The following is a 24,763-nucleotide window of genomic DNA, read 5'->3' on the forward strand; positions in this document are numbered from 1 at the left end:
TTCTTAATTCGTGTTCCTTGTCTTATTGTGAACAATTCATCAGTGCACGCTATTCATAATTCTTATATTAATAATAATGTCTTAATAATAAAATATAATAACTTTCAACTTTCTTGATGTCACAAATTCCTTATATTTCCATTTAAAATGAGTTAAAGTAGTTTATACAACTAGGCTACTACTACAAAATGTCATATTTAATTCAATGTTACTTGCTGTTTCTTTGTTATTATTTGTGCAATTCCTGAGTGAAAACTCTTTCAAAGTAAACCCTACACCATTTTTTTTCAGCATACACTCTATTTTTTACTCATTCAGTCCTATTTGGATGACACTATAGTTTTCATGAAAGGATGTTAGAGAAGTTCATGTTTCCCAGGCGTACTTTGTGCTTGTAATCCTGTCCGAATCTGACATGTTGTCTGTGTTTTTCTCACACAAATTTCAGGGCAAATTACCTAGTGTTTTTCAGCAATCCCTTCAGAATTAAAATGCCTGATTGCCGATATTGTATTCTACTAATGCTCCTCCTCATGTGTCTTTTGACCTGAGCTACCGTTTGCGCACCAATCTTTGGGATGCTTTCATTTAATTTCAGTACGGATGGTATCCGGCGAAATTTTTTTATTAATAAACAGAGCCAAATAGTGGAAACTGCTCATTTTAATATCAGTGTCAGGTCAGATACTTAGCACAGCACATTACCTTCTGTAACGCCATCATCTAAAACACACACATTCCCACTCCCAGTAATAAACTCGTCAGTCCAGTCCGAAACGGTACATGAAATCACAGATGTTGGTTGACAAGAATTGTAACTAAACATTGTTTAGAAAACTAGTCCCATCCGAATAGGGCTTAAGTTTCACTAAGAAATGCATAACATTGTGGAATTGAAATGGTTCCCATTGCCATTTCAGGTTCATTTCAACAGGAAAGAGGAAGGTTTGCAGTAAGGAGAGAAAGATAGAAGCATGTATGCAAATGTGAATACACTCGTGTTACTGTAACGCAGAGCCATAGAGAGAGAGAGTTGCGACACTCCCATAGACCTCCGTTGTAAATAATGGCGGCGCTTTTAACCGCCTACTTCCGGGATTTGAAGATCGGAATAGTTCCAAACACTGTCATGTGGGCGTTGGACACCATTCACTTACATTGCTGCGCGTCGAGTTGTTCCAGAGTTAAGTTGCCGAAATATCGACCTCTTTTGAATTGTCAACTGTCTATATTGTATCAGAGGCCCTTTGCGATGCTTATACTGGTCTTCATTTGTACATGCACAGCGTAATTATTTATATTTTATGTTGGTTGTTTCAACCAATTTTCAAGCACTGCCTGTTAGCTAGCGCGACTTCGTCAGCTAAGAGTTCGGTAATGAATCGCTACCACCTTTATAGCAACTTTTATTTAATTTAATTTTTTGGGATATACTAACTTTTCATTATGTTATTATTGTCTTGAGTGAAGCGGCTTGTGAAAACAATGCTGGACCTTTAGGATTGTTATGGCCATCACCAGTCCTGTCTGTTTCATGGATCACCTGCCCCTGGTTTTTGTTTTTCTTGTTCACACACACAAGCACACATTTTTGTTGTCTGTCATTGTTTAATAAAAAATATTTTATTTGAAAACCCATTTGTATCAGCCATGCTTAAATTCGTTTTTAATCTGTTATAGTTTTGATAATGTGTATGGCCTTAATCTTAAAATAATATTCTTAGTCTTAACATGATCATGTTTCACGTTGTGGTCCTGGGGGTGGCCACTTTCATCAGAAGAAGTGAGCTATAGCTTCTAAGCGAATTCTGAACGGACCGCCACGGCAGACCTCTTTGCGTGATCACGAAGGTAGGCTAATGGCTGAATCAAAATTTATAAGCAAAATCACGGGAATCAATAGCCTAATACAGCCCAGTTGTGCTAAAATAAATATCATGAGACGTCCATCATCAGATGAATGATATGGAAAAGTTAAGTTAGAGCCGCTAAAGCCAGTGCTACTACCCATGCGAACATGAACACTAAGCTTTTCCCTCCAAAAATATAGCCTAAAACTTATCTCCAAATGCAAAACTGACATTAACAAAATGCAATAATGCAATAACAGCTGAAAAAGTACTTGGGTGTGTGTTTTATTTTATATTTACCGTTCAATAATGCAATCGCTGCTGTCTGTCCCATAGAAGAACATGACAGCCAGCGTACGTTTTGGAACTATTGGGGCTTACATGAACCACGTGACAGCCATAGCGGCGACATCAAAGAGTGTCGCAACTCTCTCTCTCTATGGCTCTGATGTAACGGTAACAAACTTCAGCACTCAACGTGCTCATCGAATGGCTGAGATCGATCTGCATGCAGATTCCCTTCAAACTGCTGATGCACCATGACAGAAATTGACCTGAAATGGAAAAAAAGGCATAGAAGAGAGCAGTTACAGAGCCCTTAGTGGCAAAACTGTGCATGCAATATCATTTGAAATGCAACGACTAACAGAATTGACCTTTCAGAGCTGTCTTGGGCCCGAGAGGTCCGCTGTATTGAGCTGTTGGTTGGATCTGCAGCTGATGATGCTTCAGTCAGAGCGGAAACTGATGTGCAGCCGCAGGTCTCATAAAGAGCTCATAAAGGCCCACCGAAGTGCCTTGAATCGTGCAGCATTATTAAATGTGTTGACGTTATTTCCACTGAAACAGGAAGACATATCGAAAAGCTTCTCCCCTTTTTTTAAATAGCCAATAGCATTTCATTTATATCACAGCTCGGCCAGAGCCGTTGAGCTCAGTAACGCCACAGTTTCCTCCTAATCTCCTCTATATCACTTTAAAATACAGCATTCTGTGCAGAATTCAAATGGATCCGATAGCCATCTGGAAATGTGCACGCATCACACCAATCTATAAAAATGGAGATGTACTTGACCCAAACAATTATACACCTATATCTATTATATGTTCTATTGCTAAAGTTTTTGAAAAATTAATTTATAATCAACTTTCACTAGCAATAATATTTTATCACAATTTCAATCCGGCTTCAGGTCTAATCACTCCACAACTACTGCTCTACTTAAACTCACTAATGATGTGTTCTGTGCTTCAGATAATGGTGATCTCATAGGTGCCATTTTTATTGATTTAACTAAAGCTTTTGATTTTGTTGATCGTTATCTTCTTTTAGATAAGCTCCATGATATCGGCCTCTCTGAAAATGCAGTTTTGTGGTTTAATTCATACTTGCATAATAGAAAACAATGTGTAGTCCTACAGGGAAGTAAATCAGATTTTTTGACTCAAGACAGAGGAGTGCCCCAGGGCTCAACATTGGGACCATTTATTTTTTCTATTTATATAAATGATTTACCATCCATTTTTAATAACTGTTCTGTTCAACTTTAAGCAGATGATACTGTCATATATATATCTAAACCTAATCTACCACAACTTCAAGCTTCTCTTCAGTTTGACTTCATTATCCTTCAAGATTGGCTTGCACATAATAAATTACTGCTTAATAAAACAAAGTCCTATTATATTATCTTTGGCACTAGACAAAAACTCAAATCAAAATCTGGTTCCTGTGAAATAAACTGTAATGATGGCTCTTCTCTGCATAAAGTTGATAAGATCAAATATCTTGGTGTATGGCATGATACTGAACTCTCATTCAAATTACACATTGAGCAAGTGTTACGTAAAGTGAACTTTGGAATCAATATTTTATATCGTGTTCGGAATTGCTTTACGCGCAGTGTTCGTATAAAACTTGCCCCTCAACTTATACTTCCAATTATTGATTATTGTGATGTTGTATACCAAAATGCATTTAACTCAGACCTTGCTCCACTTAACACAGTATATAATAGACTTTGCAGATTTGCTCTTGGATGTCCTTGTCTTACTCATCATTGTATAATGTATAATGCACTTAATTGGCCATCTCTAAGTAGTAGAAGACACACTCATTGGCTTCAACTTATATTTAAATGTATTTACATCAATTATCCTCCGTATTTAAAACAGTATCTTGTACCTTATACACCAAATTACGAGGTGCGGCACTCTACTCAAGTTTATTTCTCTGTCCTTTCAAGTTTCTCAGCTTTTAAGTTTAAGGCTCCAGCAGATTGGAATAATCTATCTGTGGAAATAAGATCAATTTCTTTACTTGGTTTGTTTAAACATGCCTTGTCTGCTCATCACTTTAAGATAAACTGCCTTTGTTACTAAAGATGCATACAATTTTCAGATCTACTGCGCATACCTAATGTTTATATCTGACTGTAGTTAAACATGTACTCATACTCAACTGTTTACTCATTTATTTATTATTGACCATCTTGGCCTTTTGGTGGTTTGTGTTTTTTTTTATGAATATATGCAGGTGTTGTTGTTGTTTGTTTTTGTTGTTGTTTTTTCTGTTTGTTTTGTTTTGTTTTGATTTTTCACTTCTCTGTGGTTATGTAATTATTGTGTTATATGTTGGGACCCCCTCAAAAACGAGATGATACATCTCAAGGGGTTTATCCTAATAATAAATAAACTTTAGACGTGTTGTGGTCTGCACCGACTCACTCATATGATTCGCTCTGTGTATCTGGTCTCTGGTCCGGAGCTGCGGCGGGTCATGTGACACTAACGGGAAACCAGACTTCATTCGCCCCAATGGAAAGCATATTTACACTGTCTGAATCGTTGCCTATCCCCTATTTAGTGCAAAATGTGCCATTCATCATGTAGAAAATAGTAAATGTGTGAACAAGTGACTGATTTCAGCCGCAGATTCAGCGTCTATTTATAATGTAGGGGGCGGGGCTTCAGATTCTAGAGAGCATTTGATTGGACAGAAAATCTGATGAGAAGCTGAAGTGCAGAGTGATGTCATCAAAATCACTCATCCATTTTGGCGGAAGTGAAAGACTAAGTTTTGAACACTTATATCTTCTAAATGCGAATTCTGTCATTGTTTTGGAGCACACTAGCTTATAGATAACAGTAAGGCTAACATATTCATACTAAAAGCCAAAAAACAATAACATTTTGATTTCATGGGGACTTTAAAGGTGAAGTGTGCAATTGTTAATGTTGCACTTTAAAATTAATGTTGATGTTAAAGTATGCTCTGATTGCCCAGATTGATATGCAGACACTGTAAATATAACCAATCATCATTGAGTATACAACATCGATTCAACCAATGATGTGAATTTGGGGCGGGACTACCTGCTTGTCTGGTAGGGAAACCTGTTCGAAAACGGTCATTGTTTTTGCAATTCAGTTTGGTGATGCAGAAATTGCAGTGAAGCAAACAAAAGTCATTCATTTTCAGTGAGAGCTAGTGATGAGTAACAGCAATAACTAGCGATGTGGGCATGTCTAGGATGTACTAAAGTAATAGATGTGATTGTTTATCTGGGATTTGTGGATCTAATGCTTTATAAAACCTAATGGGGGTCACCAAAGTACACACTACTCATGCCAAAACCTATGAATCGTGTGCAGTATTTTGAGGATGTAAGTGGCACTTAACGCAGGTCGAAGATTAATAACATGTTTTAAAAGCTAATGTGAGCTGGTGGAAATGCAGGGAATGAAAAAAAGACACTTGGAGCATTTGTGCACTCGTTTTAAATGTATAAATCGCACAGATCTTTTACCAGTATTTGAAAATATTTAACAATGAGAGATGTTAAAATTAACAATGATCAGCACTACCGTAATGAATAGTGCAAATAACTGTAATCAAAACTTGTACAGAAACACCTGAGGAAAACGAAAAGAACGAGTCTTTCATAAATGTCCATAAAAATTAGAAAAGAGAAAGAGAGAGAAAATAGAAACAATTAATGACATGAATTACGCACATTCATCATGTAAAGACTTATTCCACCATTACTGTGTCTGACGGCGTCGCTTTGGGGAAGAAAACCCCTCGAAAAAACGTCACATTCACCATCGATGCTTTGAGCCGACTGTGGTCGATAGGGCTGGGCTATAGTGCTAAAATCACAGGCAATTTCACAATTTTTTTTGGTGGGTTAAAATATGCAGGACTTATTTAATTAAGATACACTGTGTTCAACTGATGTTATGTTTTCATTTACACGCACCAATATCACAAATATTTCTACTAAAACAATATAAAAAAGCATCAAAAGGGGACTTTCAAGAACATTTGTGAAATTGTTGATGCGATGAATCTTTGTTTTCAGTGTTTTGATTCTATTAATTGAAGTGGAACTGAATTTGAACTGATTCACGGAAATGAATCAAAAGAAGAATCATGAAACTGTCATGAAACATCACCCAGCCCTAGTGGCCATACGGTGTCAGTGCAAGTGTGTGTTTTTCCACTCTTGTGATGCTGGTCTTTGAAAACATGGCATGTCGTGCACAACACCGAGGCTCACGACGCAGTCAAAGCATTACAAAATACGAGTGTAAAGAATATGAGCACTAGAATCACACAAAACAATCCCGCCCTGCAAATGACATCATTCCTGTTTAAATGAAAGGATTTTGTACAATACATTTTGCAAAGGAACCTTTGTAAATACCCTTGTCTTTTGCTTTGCCTTGAAATAATAAAGAAAGAAAAAAAACAATGCCACAAAACTGGACCCAAAATCAAAATATCACAGATGGGGAGAGAAAATGAAATAAAAAAGATCGCAAACGCTTTGGCAGAAGAGGTGGGAAAGGAATACACAATGAAAGGATGAAAGAAAAGATAAATTACAGGTGAGACGTGAAGAAAAGTGGTTTTCTCTTTCGCTCAGCATGGCCCAGCATCATACGGTGCTCCTCCCACAGATTCGGGGCTGCAAGTTATTCGTTTTTTCCTCACAGAGGAAAGAAGCAAAGAAAAAAAGGTGCTCTTCTCATGAAAGTCACGTTTCACTGATTGTCCACGGAAAATTGCGCTGGCTTCTGCCCACCGAGGAGAGCAGGAAGTCTCGGCTCAGAGATATACAATCACAGCGTGTGTGTATATATATATATATATATATATTTATATAAAGAGATCCTTTACAGGAAAGGAGCTGAGAATCCAAGTCAAGACCGTGAGGTTGCGGCCCTGCCTTTGAATCCATGTTTCATGTGTGTGTGTTTGTGTGTGTAACGGTGGATATTACTCCAGGCGCGTCTGTCCGTCGTCTGGCTTGGTGCTGTGCTCCTGCAGGCATGTTTGGCGTATGACGGGCAGCGGGTGAGCCTCCGTGTTAAACACCCAGTCCTCAAGAGACAGCAGGTCGTCGTCCGAGAACAGCAGGTACAGGTATCTGTGATCGCATAAGGACAGGGTTAACAAAACTCATCAAAATACAGCATGACATTCTTTAAAGTGCCCCTATTATGCTTTTTTGGATGCATGACATTCTTTAAAATGACATTCTTCCTTATTATACTTTTTCGGATATTATCTTTCATGTAGTGTGTAATGTCGCTGTTTGTCAATTTAAAAGGTCTGCACAGTTTGAAGGATTAAAGTGCACGATCAATTGAGTTTTTGTCTCCCAAAAGAAAGAATCGATTCTGCAAACCTTTTTTTAGGAAACTAAATTAGGAACCTTTAAAATATCATAATAGGGGCACTTGAACACTGCCATTGTGGCAATACCAGTCTACTTTTGAATGCTTCTATGAATCACAAAAGGACATTTGACACTTCTGTTTTCTATACAACTAAAGTCAACGAGGACGGATGTTGTTGAGCTCCAAAAATATATATATAAATCTATAAGTGTAATGCCTTACTGAAATATGTCTCATGTAATCGCCTCAATCAGAGTTTCATACGTTAGTAAAACAGCTTGTGAACACGTCACTTAACGTTACATTTAACTCAGAAAGGTTAAGTTCATATTTCATTAGGTATTTCACTACAGATGAGTATATTTACTGTTAATTATTTAGGAGAGGTTTTTTTCACCTTTAAGATTGACAAATAAATCAACAATAGATCAAACTGAGTAATCCCATATACTGTGATATTTTCAAAGAGTTATCGTACTGTCCATACTGTAGTTTAAGCATTTGACAGGGTAAGAAAATTCAAAGCTTACAGCACAAAAGCTCTAGTAAATACCACCAAATGATCTCATCCGCAGAGAAACCATATCAATGCATCTTAAGTCTTTTTATATCATCTTGTGTTAATCATCCTTATAGTTCAAACTGAAGTTCTGCATGAACGGCATTCAGTGCAAATTACTCTACTGTGATTCCACGATTCATTATCAAACCCATAGATGAGAGGATTCAGAACACGAGGGTGATAATGAACTTACTTGAGAGTCTCGGACAGGAAGAAGCTTTGCTGCATGTTGTCGTGACTGACAGTAGAGGCGTACACATCTCTGATTCCTGAGAAACCCGCGTCTACGCGACAATGCTGCTCTAACGCCTGTGAAGACAAACCGCTTGAGCGTGAGGATTTATCCACATGTTTATAATTACAATGTGCCCAGAAACAATACAGATCATGTGACACTTCCTAGTACAGTATCAGTAACCTTATATTAGCAGTTCACAACAGCAGGAAAAAAAAGTTATTGTAAATAATAAAATGCAAATAACTATATAATCATGCATTGTTAGGATAGTTAAATAGACTGTTAAATTGGAGAAGAAATATCATTAATAAATTAATATTGTTTCAAAGATTTACTTTTTGTGTATAAAGCGACATTGCATTCATACTTTTCATCAGAAAGGATGCATTATTTGATCATAAGTGACAGTAAAGACATTTATAATGATACAGAAGATTTCTATTTCAAATAAAAGTTATAGAATCAAAGAATCCTGAAAAAAATTAAATGAAATGAAAACTGTTTTCAACATTGATAATAATAAGACATGTTTCTTAAGCAGCAAATCAGCATATTATAATGATTTCTGAAGGATCATGTGACACTGAAGACTGGAGTAATGATGCTGAAACTTCAGCTTTGATCACAGGAATACATTACAAGATATTTGTGAGTACATCCTTTAAAACAACAGTGTAACGGTCACCAGCTGGAGTGCCCATGAGAGCCACCAGAGGGCACTCCACATCAGACTATTGTCATTCCCTCATAAACTACATTTCCCATAACTCACTGCCCGGACTCACCATCCCTCATTGCATCCACCTGTGTCTTATTACCTTGTCAGTCTAAGCTTATTTAAACCATGTACACTCACTCATTCCCTGCAAAGTCTTGTTTAGTATTACACTGCAATTCCGAGCATTTCTCCCGGGTTTCATGTCTCTTGGTTTTGGATTTCTTGCCTGTTCCGTGGATTACTCTTTCCCGTGTTCCCTGCCTTGTTGTGTTTGTTTGTATGGACTGCCTGACTGTGTTTGACCTTGCCTGTACTTTGGATTACATCTTTGGATTACCCTGTTCAATAAATACTGCATTTGGATCCTCAACCTTCTTGTCTCGGAGCAGTTCGTGACAAACATAACTGCTATTTTTTTGCTATTTTATTTCTGCTATTCTAAGTGGAGAAGATTTACCGCTAAATTTGAGCAGTGAATAAAAAAAGAGCTGACATGGCAAATTAATGCTCTATTAACCTCAAACAAAGGTAGACATCTAGACTATAATTAGGATTGTCTCATGAGTTGGTTTGAAGATGTATTTGACAAATGCATTTGCGTTCCTCTCCACCTCCTGCACCCAGTAATTAACATGTCAGTCTGTTGGAGGGAGTGCAGCGCTTTAACATGAGCTATATTTAATAGAACAGCCATAGCCAACCATTCATTTACCAAAGCTAATGCGAATAAGTGCCACGTAAGACCTTGAGATCCTCAACCTCTCGCTGCATTATCAAATATAGTACAGAAGGTTGTGTGTCTATCTATATCCATCCATTGAATATATCGATCTATGAATTCACCCATCCATCCATGTATATATGTATGTATTATTGAATCTATCGCTCTATAAATCCATCCATCCATCCATGTATATATTATTGAATTGTATGTATTATTGAATCTATCAGTCTATGAATCCATCCATCCATCCATATATGTATGTATTATTGAATATATCGATCTATGAATCCATCCATCCACCCATATATATATGTATGCATTATTGAATCTATCAGTCTATGAATCCATGAATCCATCCATCCATCCATGTATATGTATAGTATTATTGAATCTATCGCTCTATCCATCCATCCATCCATCCATCCATCCATCCATCCATCCATCCATCCATCCATCCATCCATCCATTCATTCATTCATTCATCCATCCATTCATCCATTCATCCATCCATCCATCCATCCATCTATCCATTCATTCATTCATCCATCCATCCATCCATCCATCCATCCATCCATCCATCCATCCATCCATCCATCCATCCATCCATCCATTCATTCATTCATTCATTCATTCATCCATCCATCCATCCATCCATCCATCCATCCATCCATTCATTCATTCATTCATTCATTCATTCATTCATTCATTCATTCATCCATCCATCCATCCATCCATCCATTCATTCATTCATCCATCCATTCATCCATATATGTATGTATTATTGAATCTATCGGTCTATGAATCCATGAATCCATCCATCCATCCCTCGAATTATTGCAAAAAAATATGCTATTTTCTGTAACCACATTTTTAATATCGGGGTAATACTTTCAGCTATTGAAAACCCATATTTTTTTTTACCAATAGCCTCAATATTCACATTCAATTTTGAATATGTGTTTGTTTGATTTCACAGATGTCTCACACACCTCCACCGCCTCCCAGCCCCACTCCCTGTACTTGGGGTCATGGGTCAAACGCCACATGTACATGTAGCTCTCGATGACCTCTGGCCTCAGGATGTAGTAGCGGTCACTCAGGCGGGTGGCTGTGGCCTCCGCTCCTCCATCAAAACGGAAAGCCTCTGGACCAAGTTTGGTGGCTGTTGACATAGAAAAATGTTTAAACACGGACTCTAAATACTGTTCCTGGTCTTATTGTGAAAGATTAATCAATGCACATTATTCTTAAAGGAAATAATGATTTGATAATTCATTGCAATGTAAAAACATCTGAAACTCCAATAACCTATTTCTGTTCGGATACACTGACAATCCAATCACAATACGATTTGACACTGTCACACTACAATAAAATGGGTTGTGAAACAAATTTCACATTGCCAAAACAATAACAGTATTTTACTTTCTAATTAAGGTGGTTTTCATGTGTATCTCTGCATTAAAGTACATTCACATTGACAACGTGTCAATCGCTGGACGGCAAGTCACTACGGCTGGTTGACTTTATGCCATTGATCTGTGAATTTTTGAAAATCACATTCATAGAATGATTTTATGAAGCCAAGCAAGTTATATTGCGATATTCACATGCTACAAATTTATTCCACACAAGATGAACCTACGATACATTAACGTGCACAGAATAGATGAAGATAACCCGCTTAGTAAATGTTGAGAACTTGAGATTAACATCAAATAAGATTAATAAATGTTGTAGAAGTAATGTTCATTGTTAGTTCATGTTAACAAATGAAACTTTGTTGTAAAGTGTTACAGAGAAAACAGAACGCATGTCTATTGCTCTCACTAAAAGTGTTATATGCACTAAAAACAGAGATGCTAGTTAGTCTTTAATCTCCCTCATAATGATTCCTCAGATGGTGTAAATACTAGCAGATGCGATGAGCTTTGTGTTTTTACAGCATGGAGAAACCTGAGGTAGTAAACACAAATGTGTGTGTGGTTTGTGCAAACTATGATCACCAGCCGGTCTGTGAGGACGTCTTTTTAAAAACACAATGCAGAACATAACATAACAAACCCAAATGTATCCCATTATGCCCCTTAAATCTAAAATTACAAGCAGCTCCAGTCTGAGAGAACACTCTCTTCTGAATAAACATTTTAATTTGCATACTGATTTTGGTTTGTTTTGTCTCAATTCCTCGTCTCTTTAGCAATATTACACCACTTCATCCTGGAACAATATTTAGCATGGCGTGGCGGTTGTATTTAAGTGTAGTATGGCAGTGATTATGTTACGGTGATGTCGCTTCTCCCACAGGGAAGCATTTATCGCCTACATTAATATGACACTTCTCGATATATGGCACGGCGTTTCTCCAAACCTGTTTAATATAACAGCTTCTTTGAGCTTCAAGGCACACTCGGGCATATTATAATGAAGAGAATATGTTAATAAAAGTAAAACATAAGACAGTATTTCCCAGTATTTCCAGTATTGATTGTCAGGTCTTGTAATTTATGGCTATTTGTTTGGTGTCTCAGTTCTGCTCCTTGTGTTGTTTGCGTTTTTTGTTATTATTTGTATTATTCTGACTCTTATTTTCATTAAATCTTATTTGCATCTCTCATTCCTCATTTTCCCCACGTTACAGCATCTTTAAAAAAACATTTTTTAAATAAGTGATTCTCCTTAGATTCACATTTTAATACAGTAATTTTTTTTTACTGTAGTACAGTAATAAAATGAATAATTATTTAAAGGGATATTTCACCTCTGGAAAGATGAATGTGTATTTAAAATGGGTCATTTATGTAGTAGAAATGTGAATTTGGAGCCTTCTAGACTGAGAAAAGCCAGAAAATGTATGTTTGGCTCATGTTGGTGAAAGACAACAACTCCCAGAATGCACTTGCTTCGCTGCCCTACGAGGCCACTCCCAAGCCACGCCTACCAGTAAGAGTGCGCAGTTAAACAACTAGGCTAGGCTACTAGTTGACTCGAAACTTAAAATTCTGTGAGTGAGATCCCACCTCCTATGGGCGGGTTGAACACATGCGGGACAGCCCCTACTACTGGCTATAGTCTTTAGCCTCTGGCCAAAAAATCCTCAGATGACGCAAAATGATGATTTTTGCGTCATCGGAGAATTTTTTCCAGACAAAAAATACATAAATCTCTCGTCTCAGGGGGATATGAGGGAGGGAAGCCCAGTAGTTCGAAAATAAAATACTACAGGTTTTCTACTGATCCAAAGCTGTACTGATCCCTTTAAAGGCAATACAAGAAATACAACAATGATATATAAATACTTGAAAATAAATGTTTTCACAATAATGATTTTGGGGAATGAGAATTTTGGGGTGAAAATATTTTTTTCATTAAACAAAATCGTAATTAAAGAAATCGTAATGTTCCTAAAATCATTTGTCTTTTTAAATGTTCTCAACAGGTTTGGTGAGATTGAGTCATATGTTGTTCAGCCGTGTTATATTTGAAGAGAGACGCGAGGTCAGAAATTGTGTGCAGAGACGAGATCAAACATGTTATTTCACTCCTGCTGTATCTCTTGATGAGAGCGCTGTGAAGACCAGCACAATTTGTGCTACTTTTGATCCCAACCAGGTTGGACTTCATCTCATTTGTTTGCTTCTGATGTCTGAGAAACCAACACAGTCTGAGGAAAGAGGTTGTGATTATCCGGGAGAGTAATGGCCTTCCTCTATCTGAGCGGCAACAGATTGGATTTTCAGTAACACAGACAAGCTGGAAGCATGAAGAGAAAGATAAGACAAAGGGATATTTCTGGGGAAGCTGCCTTTCAACGTTTTCTCACAGATCAGTAGGAGTCAAATCCCTTACTAACTAAACTGCAACCCTCCATTTTACATCATTCCAGCTTTATTTTAGAAGCGTTTACATACTATTCATTCATATTTTAAATCAGCTTTTCTTATATTTTCAGCATGCATTTTATTCGTTTTTTGGTAACACTTTACAATAAAGTTTGATTAGTTAACATTATTTAACTACTTTAGTTAATATTAACTAATAATGAACAGCACTTCTACAGCATTTATTCATTTTTGTTAATGTTAATTTCAACATTTACTAATACATTATTAACATCAAATGTTGTATTTGTTAGCATTAATGCACTGTGAACTAACATGAACAAACAATGAACAGCTGGATTTTTATTAACTAACATTAACAAAGATTAACAAATACAGTAACAAATATATTGCTCAGGGTTAGTTCATGCTAGTTAATACATTAACTAATGTTAACAAATGTAAAGTGTTACCAGTTGTTTTATATTTCTGTATAGCGTACATTTATTTTTATTTCAGTTTTAGTCATTTTTATGGAAGCTTGTTTCCACCACAGAATAAAAAAGTCGCAATTGCAAGTTATAAAGTCAGAATTGTGTGATATAAAGTCGCAATTGTGAGATAGAATTACCTTTTAAAATGTTTTATGGTGGAAACAAGCTTCCATAAAATTTCCATAAGTCCTTTTTTCCTTAGAATTAGACTTTATAACTCTCAATTGTGACTTTATATCACACAATTCTGACTTTATAACTTGCAATTGCGACTTTATATCACACAGTTCTGACTTTATTTCTCAGAATTGGGAGATATAAAGTCAGAACTGTGTGATATAAAGTCGCAACTGAGAGTTATAAAGTCCAGATCTAGTCGCAGTTATCTTTTAAAATGTTTTATTCTGTACCAGTTGTTTTATATTTCTGTATAGCGTACATTTATTTTTATTTATTTTTATGGAAGCTTGTTTCCACCACAGAATACAAAAGTCACAATTGCGAGTTATAAAGTCAGAATTGTGTGATATAAACTTGCAATTGTGAGATAGAATTACCTTTTAAAATGTTTTATGGTGTAAACAAGCTTGTTTGTTTTCCATAAATTTTCCATAAGTCCTTTTTTCCTTAGAATTGGACTTTATAACTCTCAATTGCGACTTTATATCACACAATTCTGACTTTATAACTTGCAATTGCGACTTTATATCGCACAGTTCTGACTTTATTTCTCAGAATTGGGAGATATAAAGTCAGAACTGTGTGATATAAAGTCGCAACTGAGAGTTATAAAGTCCAGATCTAGTCGCAGTTATCTTTTAAAATGTTTTATTCTGTTGCGGAAACAAGCTTCCACAAATTCTAGTACTTCTACTTCTACTTATTTCAGTTAGTTCGTTTTTCATCTTATATTTAAATTATTTAGAACCTTATTTCAGTAAACTAAAACTATCTTTAATAGATTTGGGTTTTCAGTTAAGCACTAAAATTACAAAAATGAAAATAAAGATACATAAAAATAAATAAAATGATGTACAAAAATGGATTAAAAAATTACTTGAAATTGAAATTAAAACTAAATATTAAAAAACAAATTCAAATTATTAATAAATATACTATAATAGTATATTACTTTAAAGTTAATTTACTTAATGTGATTGTGACTGTAATGACTTTCTGCATTTTAAAGAGTCGATTTAGGAGAGCTGCTGTTCAGTTCCTACTTTAAATGAGGAGTATTTTCACCAACTCCAACTAACATTGCTTCCTGAGACCATTCAGATATAACCCCGTCTCTCTCAGCGAACCGACCTGAGCGGCTGTAGGACTCGTGGCAGGTGTGAGTGATCTCAGCTGCCAGATCCAGGTAGTGCTGCTTCTGTCCCTCCGGCCCGTCTTCAGCACCGATGCCGATCATCCCGCCGGAGAAACAGGCCAGATGCCCCATCTTATGGTCCAGGATGCCGCCTCGCCACTCGGCCACGTACGTCAATCCGCCCGGAGACTTCTGCACCAGGTTCGTCTCGATGGCCTGGACATTGACAGGGAAAATGGCAACATTGAAACATTTCAACCACCAGCGGTGGAGAAACGATACATGCATGCTGAAGATAACGCAGCTATTAATCGCAGTCGCACACGCTTCCTATGAAAAACAGATGGATGGACGTGTTTTGTGTACGAGTGGATGAAACATCCGTTAGATTTGTAAAGTGCTTTGAAATCAAGGCGACGCTGGATTTCAATAAAGCTTGAATCCATGCACATATAAAACTGGGACAGCGTGCATATATTGCCTTAGGTGCCGACATTTATGCATAAAATGTTTTATGTATAGTATACGACAGTACGCTGCGTGGTGAATTGAAGTCAAGCCTCATTGAGATTCTATCGGGACTTTGACACTTGAAGGTGTGTAAATCTGCCAAAGACTATATGGGAAAAGATCTCAGTGCTGTTTATTTCAGAGAGTCTGCTGAAATCTGTCTCTCCCCTCTGCGTTTTTATGTTTTCGCCTCTTAAAACAAGCACAAAACAGCACAAGCCATCATGGACGATCAATAGCGAATGACTCATCGTTTTGTTTTGCTCTGCTCTTTCTTTGCGTCTTCCTCTCCAAGTCTCAAACAAAACTTCTTCTCCATGGTTGTGTCATCGGTTTTCTCCATTTTGCATCATCAAATGTATACAACCCACTTAAACCCACATGAAATCAAAATTCATGATCAAGACACAGAGTTCAAATATCATCAAGTGTCTGGCTAGCAAATATTTCACATCAACTTTAAAAACAATTCCACCAACACCACCTCTAAAATTAATCAAAAGCACTGTACACATGAAAACATGTTATACATTTTATTAACATTAGGCTGATGAAAGTGCCCTTTTCTGATTATAAATGTAATTAATATCTTGCCAGATCACATTTTTCAAGGGAAACATTATCTAATGAGAACGCTAATATGCAAATGAAGTGATAATGAGTGACAGTGTGTTCGCTCTCTCCGTATCACGGTTAGATTTGAGCTCTTGGATCAGGATGAGTGCGAGTCGAGAGGCGAATCTAATCTTAAACTAATCTATTTTACACACTTTTCTTTTTTTTTCTGAACATACTGAAGAGCAGAAATAGTACATGCAACTAAATTGCAAGAAAAATAAATGATAGCATAATAAAATAATGCTTTGTAAATGCCATTGGTAAGGTTTAGAATGATCAATCAAAGTGGTGAATGTTATGAATGATATTTCCATACCTCCATAGCGCTGTAGTACATCTTCTTGGCCTCCTCATCAGTCTTATCTGACATCAGGAAGGATTTGATCAGGTACTCGTAGAAACTGTCCCCGAGACCTCCAATCGAGACATGATCTGAGAAAAAGAGAACACGACAACAACTCTGAAACCCCAAAATGATGATACAAAATATTTTGAATAAAGAAAATTAAGCCTATTTTTAGGGGCAATAAGATTTTTTTTTACATTATGCATTGAAGTTTGATATGTCCAGCTTCAACTGCAATCAAATATGTCAACACAGTAAAGTAAAGATAACTGCACTCAAAGAAATTTGTGATGGTCCTAAAATAGGCCAATACAAACACACATACGCACGTGCACACACACACACACACGCACGTACGCACGCACACGGACACACACACACACACACACACACACGGACACAGACACACGGACACAGACACACACAGACACACACACACACACAGACACACACACACACACACACACACACACACACACACACACACACACACACACACACACACACACACACACACACACACACACACACACACACACACACACACACACACACACACACACACACACACACACACACACACACACATATTTATTTAGAGTAAAACAATTATTTATCATTTTACAATTATACCTATTTATAATTTTCCTTTACGTATATATATATATATATATATATATATATATATATATATATATATATATACATATACATATATATATATATATACATATATACATATACTATCTTTTTATTTATAATAAAAGAGAATTTTGATTCTCCATTTTTGATTTTGAGGTTAAATATCTCCCAGGCGTAATCTCAGCAGGTTTCCTGATATTCAGTTATTTCTGTTATTCTAATGCCAGGATTAGAAGTGAATGGTTTCTATTTATATGCACACCCTTCATTGTGTTCGGTTCAGGGATGATCCTGGTACTATAATCGGAATCAACAAACATAATGCCAGGAATGTTTGTATCCGCCCTTCGCTCCATTCATATGCAAATCAGAATGAGTGTGTCGCGCGCGGTCTCTTCTCCATATCTCTGAGACTCATTAGACATTCCCATGCTACACCAATTAGTGCTGCAGTTGCAGATTACATTCACCCTAATAAAGGGAAAAAAAAATGTTTCCCCTGTTTTTCAGGTGAATATGAAAGATTCAATTTCCAAAAGGTAATGGGATTTATTATCATTTTAATAACTCTTGGCTGTGGGCTCGTGTCCCTGCTTGACAGGAGAGCCGCACTGGCTCAGTTGATGTCATGGATGCCAGAATAATTGCATTGTGAAACTCAAAGATGGAGCTTGTGAGAGCCGCTCTCATGACCCAGCGCACCAGCCACTGATAAACCAATAGAATGTCCAACACACCAGTAAAACGTTTGGACACACTCCACCACATTTACGCTTGTTACAATGAAAATACTACATCTTTACAAGTTTGAAATATTTTACTAAGAAGATTTGAACTCTTTGCATTAGAACGAGAGAATTGCATGAGAATGGCAAAACACTTGGCATCATCCTCAGTGTGAATATTGTGGGAAACATTGTTTACAAATATTTCATAATTTTATGTTGTTCAAGCACATCGTTCTAGGTGTGCACAGGCCGTGTGAATCTACAAATACAGTAAATGTAAATATTTGGAAATATATATATATATATTTTTTTAAGAGTCTCAATAATTAAAGGTTTTTAGTGTTGGATAATGGGAAAGCCCAAATAAAATGCGCACACACACACACACACACGCACGCACGCACGCGCACACACACACGCACGCACGCGCACACACACGTGCACATGCACGCACATACACACGTACACACACACGCGCTTTTTCCAGAGAATAGGAACAGCTGTAATTAGAACAGCTGTGATTTTTGCCTTTATTGTCATAGGATAGTATAGAGTGGACAGGAAGCGAGGTGGGAGATAGACGGGGGACGGGATCGGGAAAGGTCCACGAGCCGGGATTCGAACTCGGGTCACCCGAAGCGCAACGGTGCTATGTCGGCACGCTGACCATGATGCTATCGATGCAGACGTACATTCGTTTTTAAAATATTTTGCCTAATTTGATAATGCCGCCAATCCAACAATCCAAAGCATTTTTCCACGATAAAAGTTGCACAGAAGTGACATGCACACCATCGAAGTTGCATGTACACATACCTCCAATCATGGGAAACCATGATTGTCATAACAACAAAAGTTTAATGTGGCTATGGTGCACTTATTTTTATTAAAGTGTTAAATATGCATTGGTGGTATACTGCAGATGTGGACTCAATGTGTCTTAATCAGTATTTTTGTCTTGTTTTCCAGGAAAAACCTTCTTAAAACAAGACAAAACTCCACAAGATATCAGGATTTGTTGTCTGGGAAAATATTTTTAATTAAGTTTATTTTATGGAACTTTTATTGTTCAAAGCATGAAAAGAAAAAATAGTAAGGTTTATGCTAAAAAGTTTTGCTTCTCATGCAAAATTATCTTTTAAGGATGTTTAGATATTTTACAGGGAAACAAGACAAAAATTGTTCAGCTAATTTGATAATGCCACCAATAACAGTGTAGTAGCTGTTTGTTTCAAATGATTTAAAATCACTGAGATATTACTTACGCTGCACCCAATTTCCACTGACGGGACTCAGGAAGTTGGGATATAGACCATGAGGCTTCTCCATTTTGTTCAACAGCTTTCGGATGTTCATCACCTGATAAAAAAGACAAAACCACACAGTTCATTCAATGCCCGTATCCTGTCCTCTCAGTGTAAATTAGTGTTGTCAAACGCACCAGTACTTCGGTACCGAGTCGATACTTACAGAGTACCACAATTTTTATTGTAATGAGAGTTTTTACTCAGTTGCTCATAATTTGAATGTCAAAACTGATCCATGCATTAAGTATTAAAGGGGTCATGATATGAGAAATCAAAATTGCCTTGATCTTTGTACCATTAAAACATCCTGCAAGTTTCACAGCTTAAAGCGTCCACCTCATTATAAACAAAGCATTTATTTAATCAAGCTCCAAAAACAGCACATTTGGATATTGTGGGATTTGTGATATCATAAAGGGAAATTCATTAGCATATGACCGCCTCCAGAGCAAGACCTCCACCAATAGTTTTACATCATCAGACCCTAAACGTAATTTTTCGGTTAATTAAGTGCATCATCCGGGTACTTTAAGTGCACTTTTTCTTTTTGGAATATTTATATTTATACTACAAAAACGACATAGACCAGGGCATAAGTATGAAAATTGGGACACACCTAGAAGGTCAGAATGAGAGTCGAAAATAATCGTCTTTTCCACATATATATTAGTTTTTTGCTGTTTTTGAGCAAACAAAGTGCACATATTAAAATACTATAAAAATACATGTAATGACCCCTTTAAAGTGTAAGTGAATAGACTTGCCACTAGATCTGTATCCTGTAATGTGTTTTTTCCCTTCATTTTATTACTAACTTTTCAATATATTTTTTAAATGCAGTGTTTATTTAACTGAACAATATTTAAAGGCTACATGCTAATGTTTAATGTTTTATTTACTTATATTAAATGAAATTAGTTAATTTAAATGCTATTAATGATTATTATATTTAATTTTCGAATAGTACTGTGAGAACCGTAACATTTTACTGACTACTGAAATATTGGTATTACATTAATGTAAATCATCAGAAGACAAATGACTCTTGCCTTCTCAGTGAACACTGGGTTTCCAGACAGTTGGGACAGGTGAACGAACTCCAGGTGGAGCGTCCCGAACTCTGCCAGGATACTGCTCCCGGCCGATGCCCAGCCCCAACTCCAGCTGGTGCCACTGCAACAGAGAGCAAACCAGGCACAGTGAGCACCAACACCCACGCCACACCGCTGCCATGGCAACAAGGCAGGTAACAGTGCGGCCATGGCAACAAATCACCAAACCATGGAAAGCGGATGCCAGCGCACTTGTCATTTGCTGGGAAAATGAGCGCAGTGGAAACGGCAGGAACTGTTTAACACAGACGTGCTAAAAGCCTTCACTTCATCCCACACGAGAACATTACATGCTTAATGCAAAATCAATAATGATGCAGTTTTTAAAAAACATATTTAACATTCAAATTTATTCCATCTAGGAACATCTCAGATGGTTTGCACAGAATTGACATGCACACCACCAAAAAGTTGCATTACAGTTCTGCTCATAATTTTACTCACTTGCAGAATATGTTAATCGTTTTAACAAAATAAGAGGGATCATAAAAAGTGCATGTTATTTTTTATATATTACTGTCCTGAATAAGCTGTTTCACATATCAGATGCTATGTGATGTACACATACTGTTTAGCATGGCTCTGATGCATTTATTTTATCAAGGTGTTAAAAAAATGCATTGGTGGAAAGATTTTATGCTACAAAGTTTGGCTTCTCATGCAAATTGATCTTTTAAGGATGTTTACATATTTCACAAAATAATACTGATATTTATAAGCGGCAACCCTCTCAAGATGAGTGCTATCAAAAGTTTTAATCATAAAACCATTAAGTGTCAATCGTGTAAAAATAATATATTTAGTCTTTTTGGTATTTAGCACACATTTTAAGTTAACAAGAGAAGTCTGAACCAAATTAAAAGCAGCCTGTAAGGAGTCCATTGCCACTTTTACAGATGGAGCCATATTATAGAATATGCATAATAGTATTCATTTGCTGGCTCTAGTCCTACACCAAGTTAATTTATAGAAATAGAAAATAAAATTGGTCCCAAAATAGACCCTTGAGGAACACCTGCCTTTACACACCGAGTTCTTCCAGTCAAATAGTTAAAAAAAACACTTCAGCACTGTATTACTAATACCTATACATTTTAGCCTATGGAAAAGAAGACCATGATCCACAGAATCAAATGCTTTGGATAAATCAATATAAAGTGCAACACATGATTTTCTAACATCCAATGCAGTAATAATGTGATTGGTGACTGACATCGCAGCAGTTATAGAACTATGTCCTTGTCTAAAACCTGATTAAGTTTGACTTAAGATCTTATTAACCAACAAACAGTGCTTTAACAATTCATTTGCCAGGGATTCAAACACTTAAAGCTGTAATAGACCATCTGGAAAAAGTGCAACAACGTAAAAATTTTAAAAACAGTTTGAACAGTACATCCAGAGCATTTTATTCTTCATTTTGATTAAATGTCATTAAAATTTCAACTGTTCAGCTTCTGGACTCACTCCTGCTGCCTGGGAAAAAACTGAGCAGAGGAAACATGGGAAGAGAGAGAAATGGAGAGACCGAGATGCTGAATGAACTCGGGCTTCGCTCCTCCCTGCAGAATACATTCGGTGAAACTGTGGAACTAATTCACAAGATTATTTGTTTCTGGATCTTATTGTGAAAGCGAGCCACGCACCGCTTCCCTTCTGAAAGAACGATCAATAGCGCTGAAGTCTGAGGAGGAACAGGAAAGTGAGAAAACTTTTGTCGGAAAAATCTAAATGTTTGTTAAATAAATGGTGGATAGATTCACCGGTGGGAGAAATGGCTTAAAGCAGATTTAATATTAAGAAACAGATCATGAATGATGCAGAGTAGCTTACGCTGAGTAACACTTATATTAAAAAAATCAATGCTTGATTTTTGAAGACAATTATTTCACATTTATTATTGCCTTCTGCCTGAATTATGCATGTGATGCTGCAGTGGAATTTGAACAAAATGAGGTATAAATGTTTTGATGCCTTAAATGCTGCCTGGCATCTAACTAACGTTGTCACAGATTTGACTTCAACTCTTACTGACATTCACTTGCATAGTTTGGAATAATTAAGTTTTTCATTTAGATTTTTTAAAAGAAGCCTCTCATGCTCCACCATACAGTAAAATACAGTAAAAACAGTAATATTGTGAAGTATGATTACATCAATAATAGAATTATTACAAAAATAAAAAAGCAGCACAACTGTTTTCAACATTGATGATAATAATAAATGTTTCTTGAGCATCAAATCATCATATTAGAATGATTTCTGAAGGATCATGTGACACTGAAGACTGGAGTAATGATGCTGAAAATTCAGCTTTGATCACAGGAATAAATACAATTTTAAAATATACTCACATAGAAAACAGTTTTTTTAAACCGTAATAATATTTCACAATATTACTGTTTTTACTGTATTTTTGATCAAATAAATGCAGCTTTGGTGAGTATAAGCATCCAAAAACATCACGAAATGTTAATAATTCTAAACTTCTGACCGGTAGTGTGAATGTCATAATAAGAGTGTGAGCGTAGTGACGTGTGTTCGGTCTGTGTCACCAAGACTAACCCGAGTGCCACACCGGGACCCGCTTTCTCCCAGCCCATCTGTGGGACCGGCTCCTGTTACTCATCTAACTGGAATTAGCGTGAGAATCAGTTAATTAAATTTGCCTGCAGCTGTCAGAGCGAGCTGGAGGACTAATGGAAGCCAGGTGGGCGACAGGAGTGCCAGAAAGCTTTCGTTCGGAAAACAAGAAAGAAATGGTAATATTCGAGGCATATGGCTTTGTGAATGGAAGCGTCTAGCCGGGTTCGGGCCGACAGACGGGACGGTGCGCAGACAGGTAGAAGCTGCATGGGATGCTCACCTGCCCAGGTTAATGACTCCTCTGGGAATGCCGGTGGGTGTGTTGAAGGCGGGTAACAACTTCTCGCCCAGCTCCAACACCTTCTGCTTAAATATCTGAAAGATAAAACAACACCAAACTGTTAACTGCTGTTGCGCTGTAGCAAACACATCTGTGCAAGTGTCTCTTCAGAATCACACATTCAAAGGACTCATTTTCGAAACGTTTGGCACATTTTTCACATGCTCTCCAGGTTTTTTTGCACCAAACAGTCGGACACTGCTAGTGATAGAAATTAATACTTTTATTAGTTTTAAGTGACAGTAAAGACATTTATAATGTTACAAAAGATTTCTATTATAAAAAAATGCTGTTCTTTTACAAAAATATTAAGTGTTTTCAACACTGAAATTGATCAGAAATGTTTCTTGAGCATCAAATCACTCTATTAGAACGATTTCTATTAGAACGAAGGATCATGTGACACTGAAGACTGGAGTAATGATGCTGAAAATTCAGCTTTGATCACAGGAATAAATTATTATAAATTATTTGTATTTATAAATTTTTTTACATCAAATAAATGCAGCCTTGGCAAAAGAAGAGACTTTGTTGAAAAACATTTTAAAAATCTTACCAACCCCAAACATGTAGATTAAAGGATTAGTTCACTTTCAAAAAAAAGTTTGCGGATAATTTACTCACCCCGATGTCATCCAAGATATCCATGTCTTTTTTTCTTCAGTCGAAAAGAAATTAAGGTTTTTGAGGAAAACATTCCAGGATTTTTCTACACAGAATGGACTTCAATATAACCAACTATCCCAATGTTCAAAGAAGGGTCAAATGTCCGTCTCAATGCAGCTTCATAGTCTCTACATGATCCCAGTCGAGAAATAAGGGTCTTATCTAGCGAAACAATCGGTAATAATTTTTTTTTTTTAAACACAAATGTAATATTTCTAATATATTCTTAACAATAATTGTGGTCTTTTCTTTTCTGGTTCTGTTGAAATAACACAAGTGGAAGTTTGTAAGAAACACCAGACCTTGACCTTGAAATGAGGAGCTTTTTAACCACAAATGCCCGTCTTGTACCATCTCTAAGATGCGCCACGTATTACGTCATCACGTTGGAAAGGTCAAAAAAAAAAAAAATGAGATGGACTTTTTTGCCCTTCCCTACCTTTCTGAACCGGAGTACACAGACAAATAACTGAGATAGATGACGTGACACGTGACCTT

At 36.7% G+C, this 24,763-nt stretch overlaps 1 protein-coding gene and 1 long non-coding RNA gene across 3 annotated transcripts in view; one reads left to right on the forward strand and one right to left on the reverse strand.

Moving 5' to 3' along the window:
• The first annotated feature begins 1,001 nt into the window (after positions 1–1,001).
• Positions 1,002–6,635, forward strand: LOC309483426. The gene is made up of 2 exons (XR_014200560.1): positions 1,002–3,168; positions 3,220–6,635. It is a non-coding gene; the product is annotated as an uncharacterized lncRNA (long non-coding RNA).
• The window catches only part of LOC309483395 (mannosyl-oligosaccharide 1,2-alpha-mannosidase IA), a 217,689-nt gene continuing 198,539 nt past the window's right edge, over positions 5,614–24,763 (reverse strand). Inside the window, exons 5-12 of one of the 2 annotated variants that reach the window (XM_082149221.1) lie at positions 23,540–23,634; positions 20,611–20,737; positions 19,520–19,613; positions 16,855–16,970; positions 15,407–15,626; positions 10,770–10,942; positions 8,294–8,409; positions 5,614–7,285 (exon numbers count right to left, since the gene is read on the reverse strand). In XM_082149221.1, the coding sequence (XP_082005347.1) occupies positions 7,135–7,285; positions 8,294–8,409; positions 10,770–10,942; positions 15,407–15,626; positions 16,855–16,970; positions 19,520–19,613; positions 20,611–20,737; positions 23,540–23,634 (1,092 nt within the window). In that variant the 3' untranslated portion in view covers positions 5,614–7,134. The remainder of the gene's footprint in view (positions 7,286–8,293; positions 8,410–10,769; positions 10,943–15,406; positions 15,627–16,854; positions 16,971–19,519; positions 19,614–20,610; positions 20,738–23,539; positions 23,635–24,763) is intronic. The other variant, XM_082149222.1, reaches the window with a different exon arrangement.

The sequence above is a fragment of the Leuciscus leuciscus genome (genome assembly GCF_965113295.1).
Source record: "Leuciscus leuciscus genome assembly, chromosome: 20".
NCBI classification, from domain to species: Eukaryota; Metazoa; Chordata; class Actinopteri; order Cypriniformes; family Leuciscidae; genus Leuciscus; species Leuciscus leuciscus.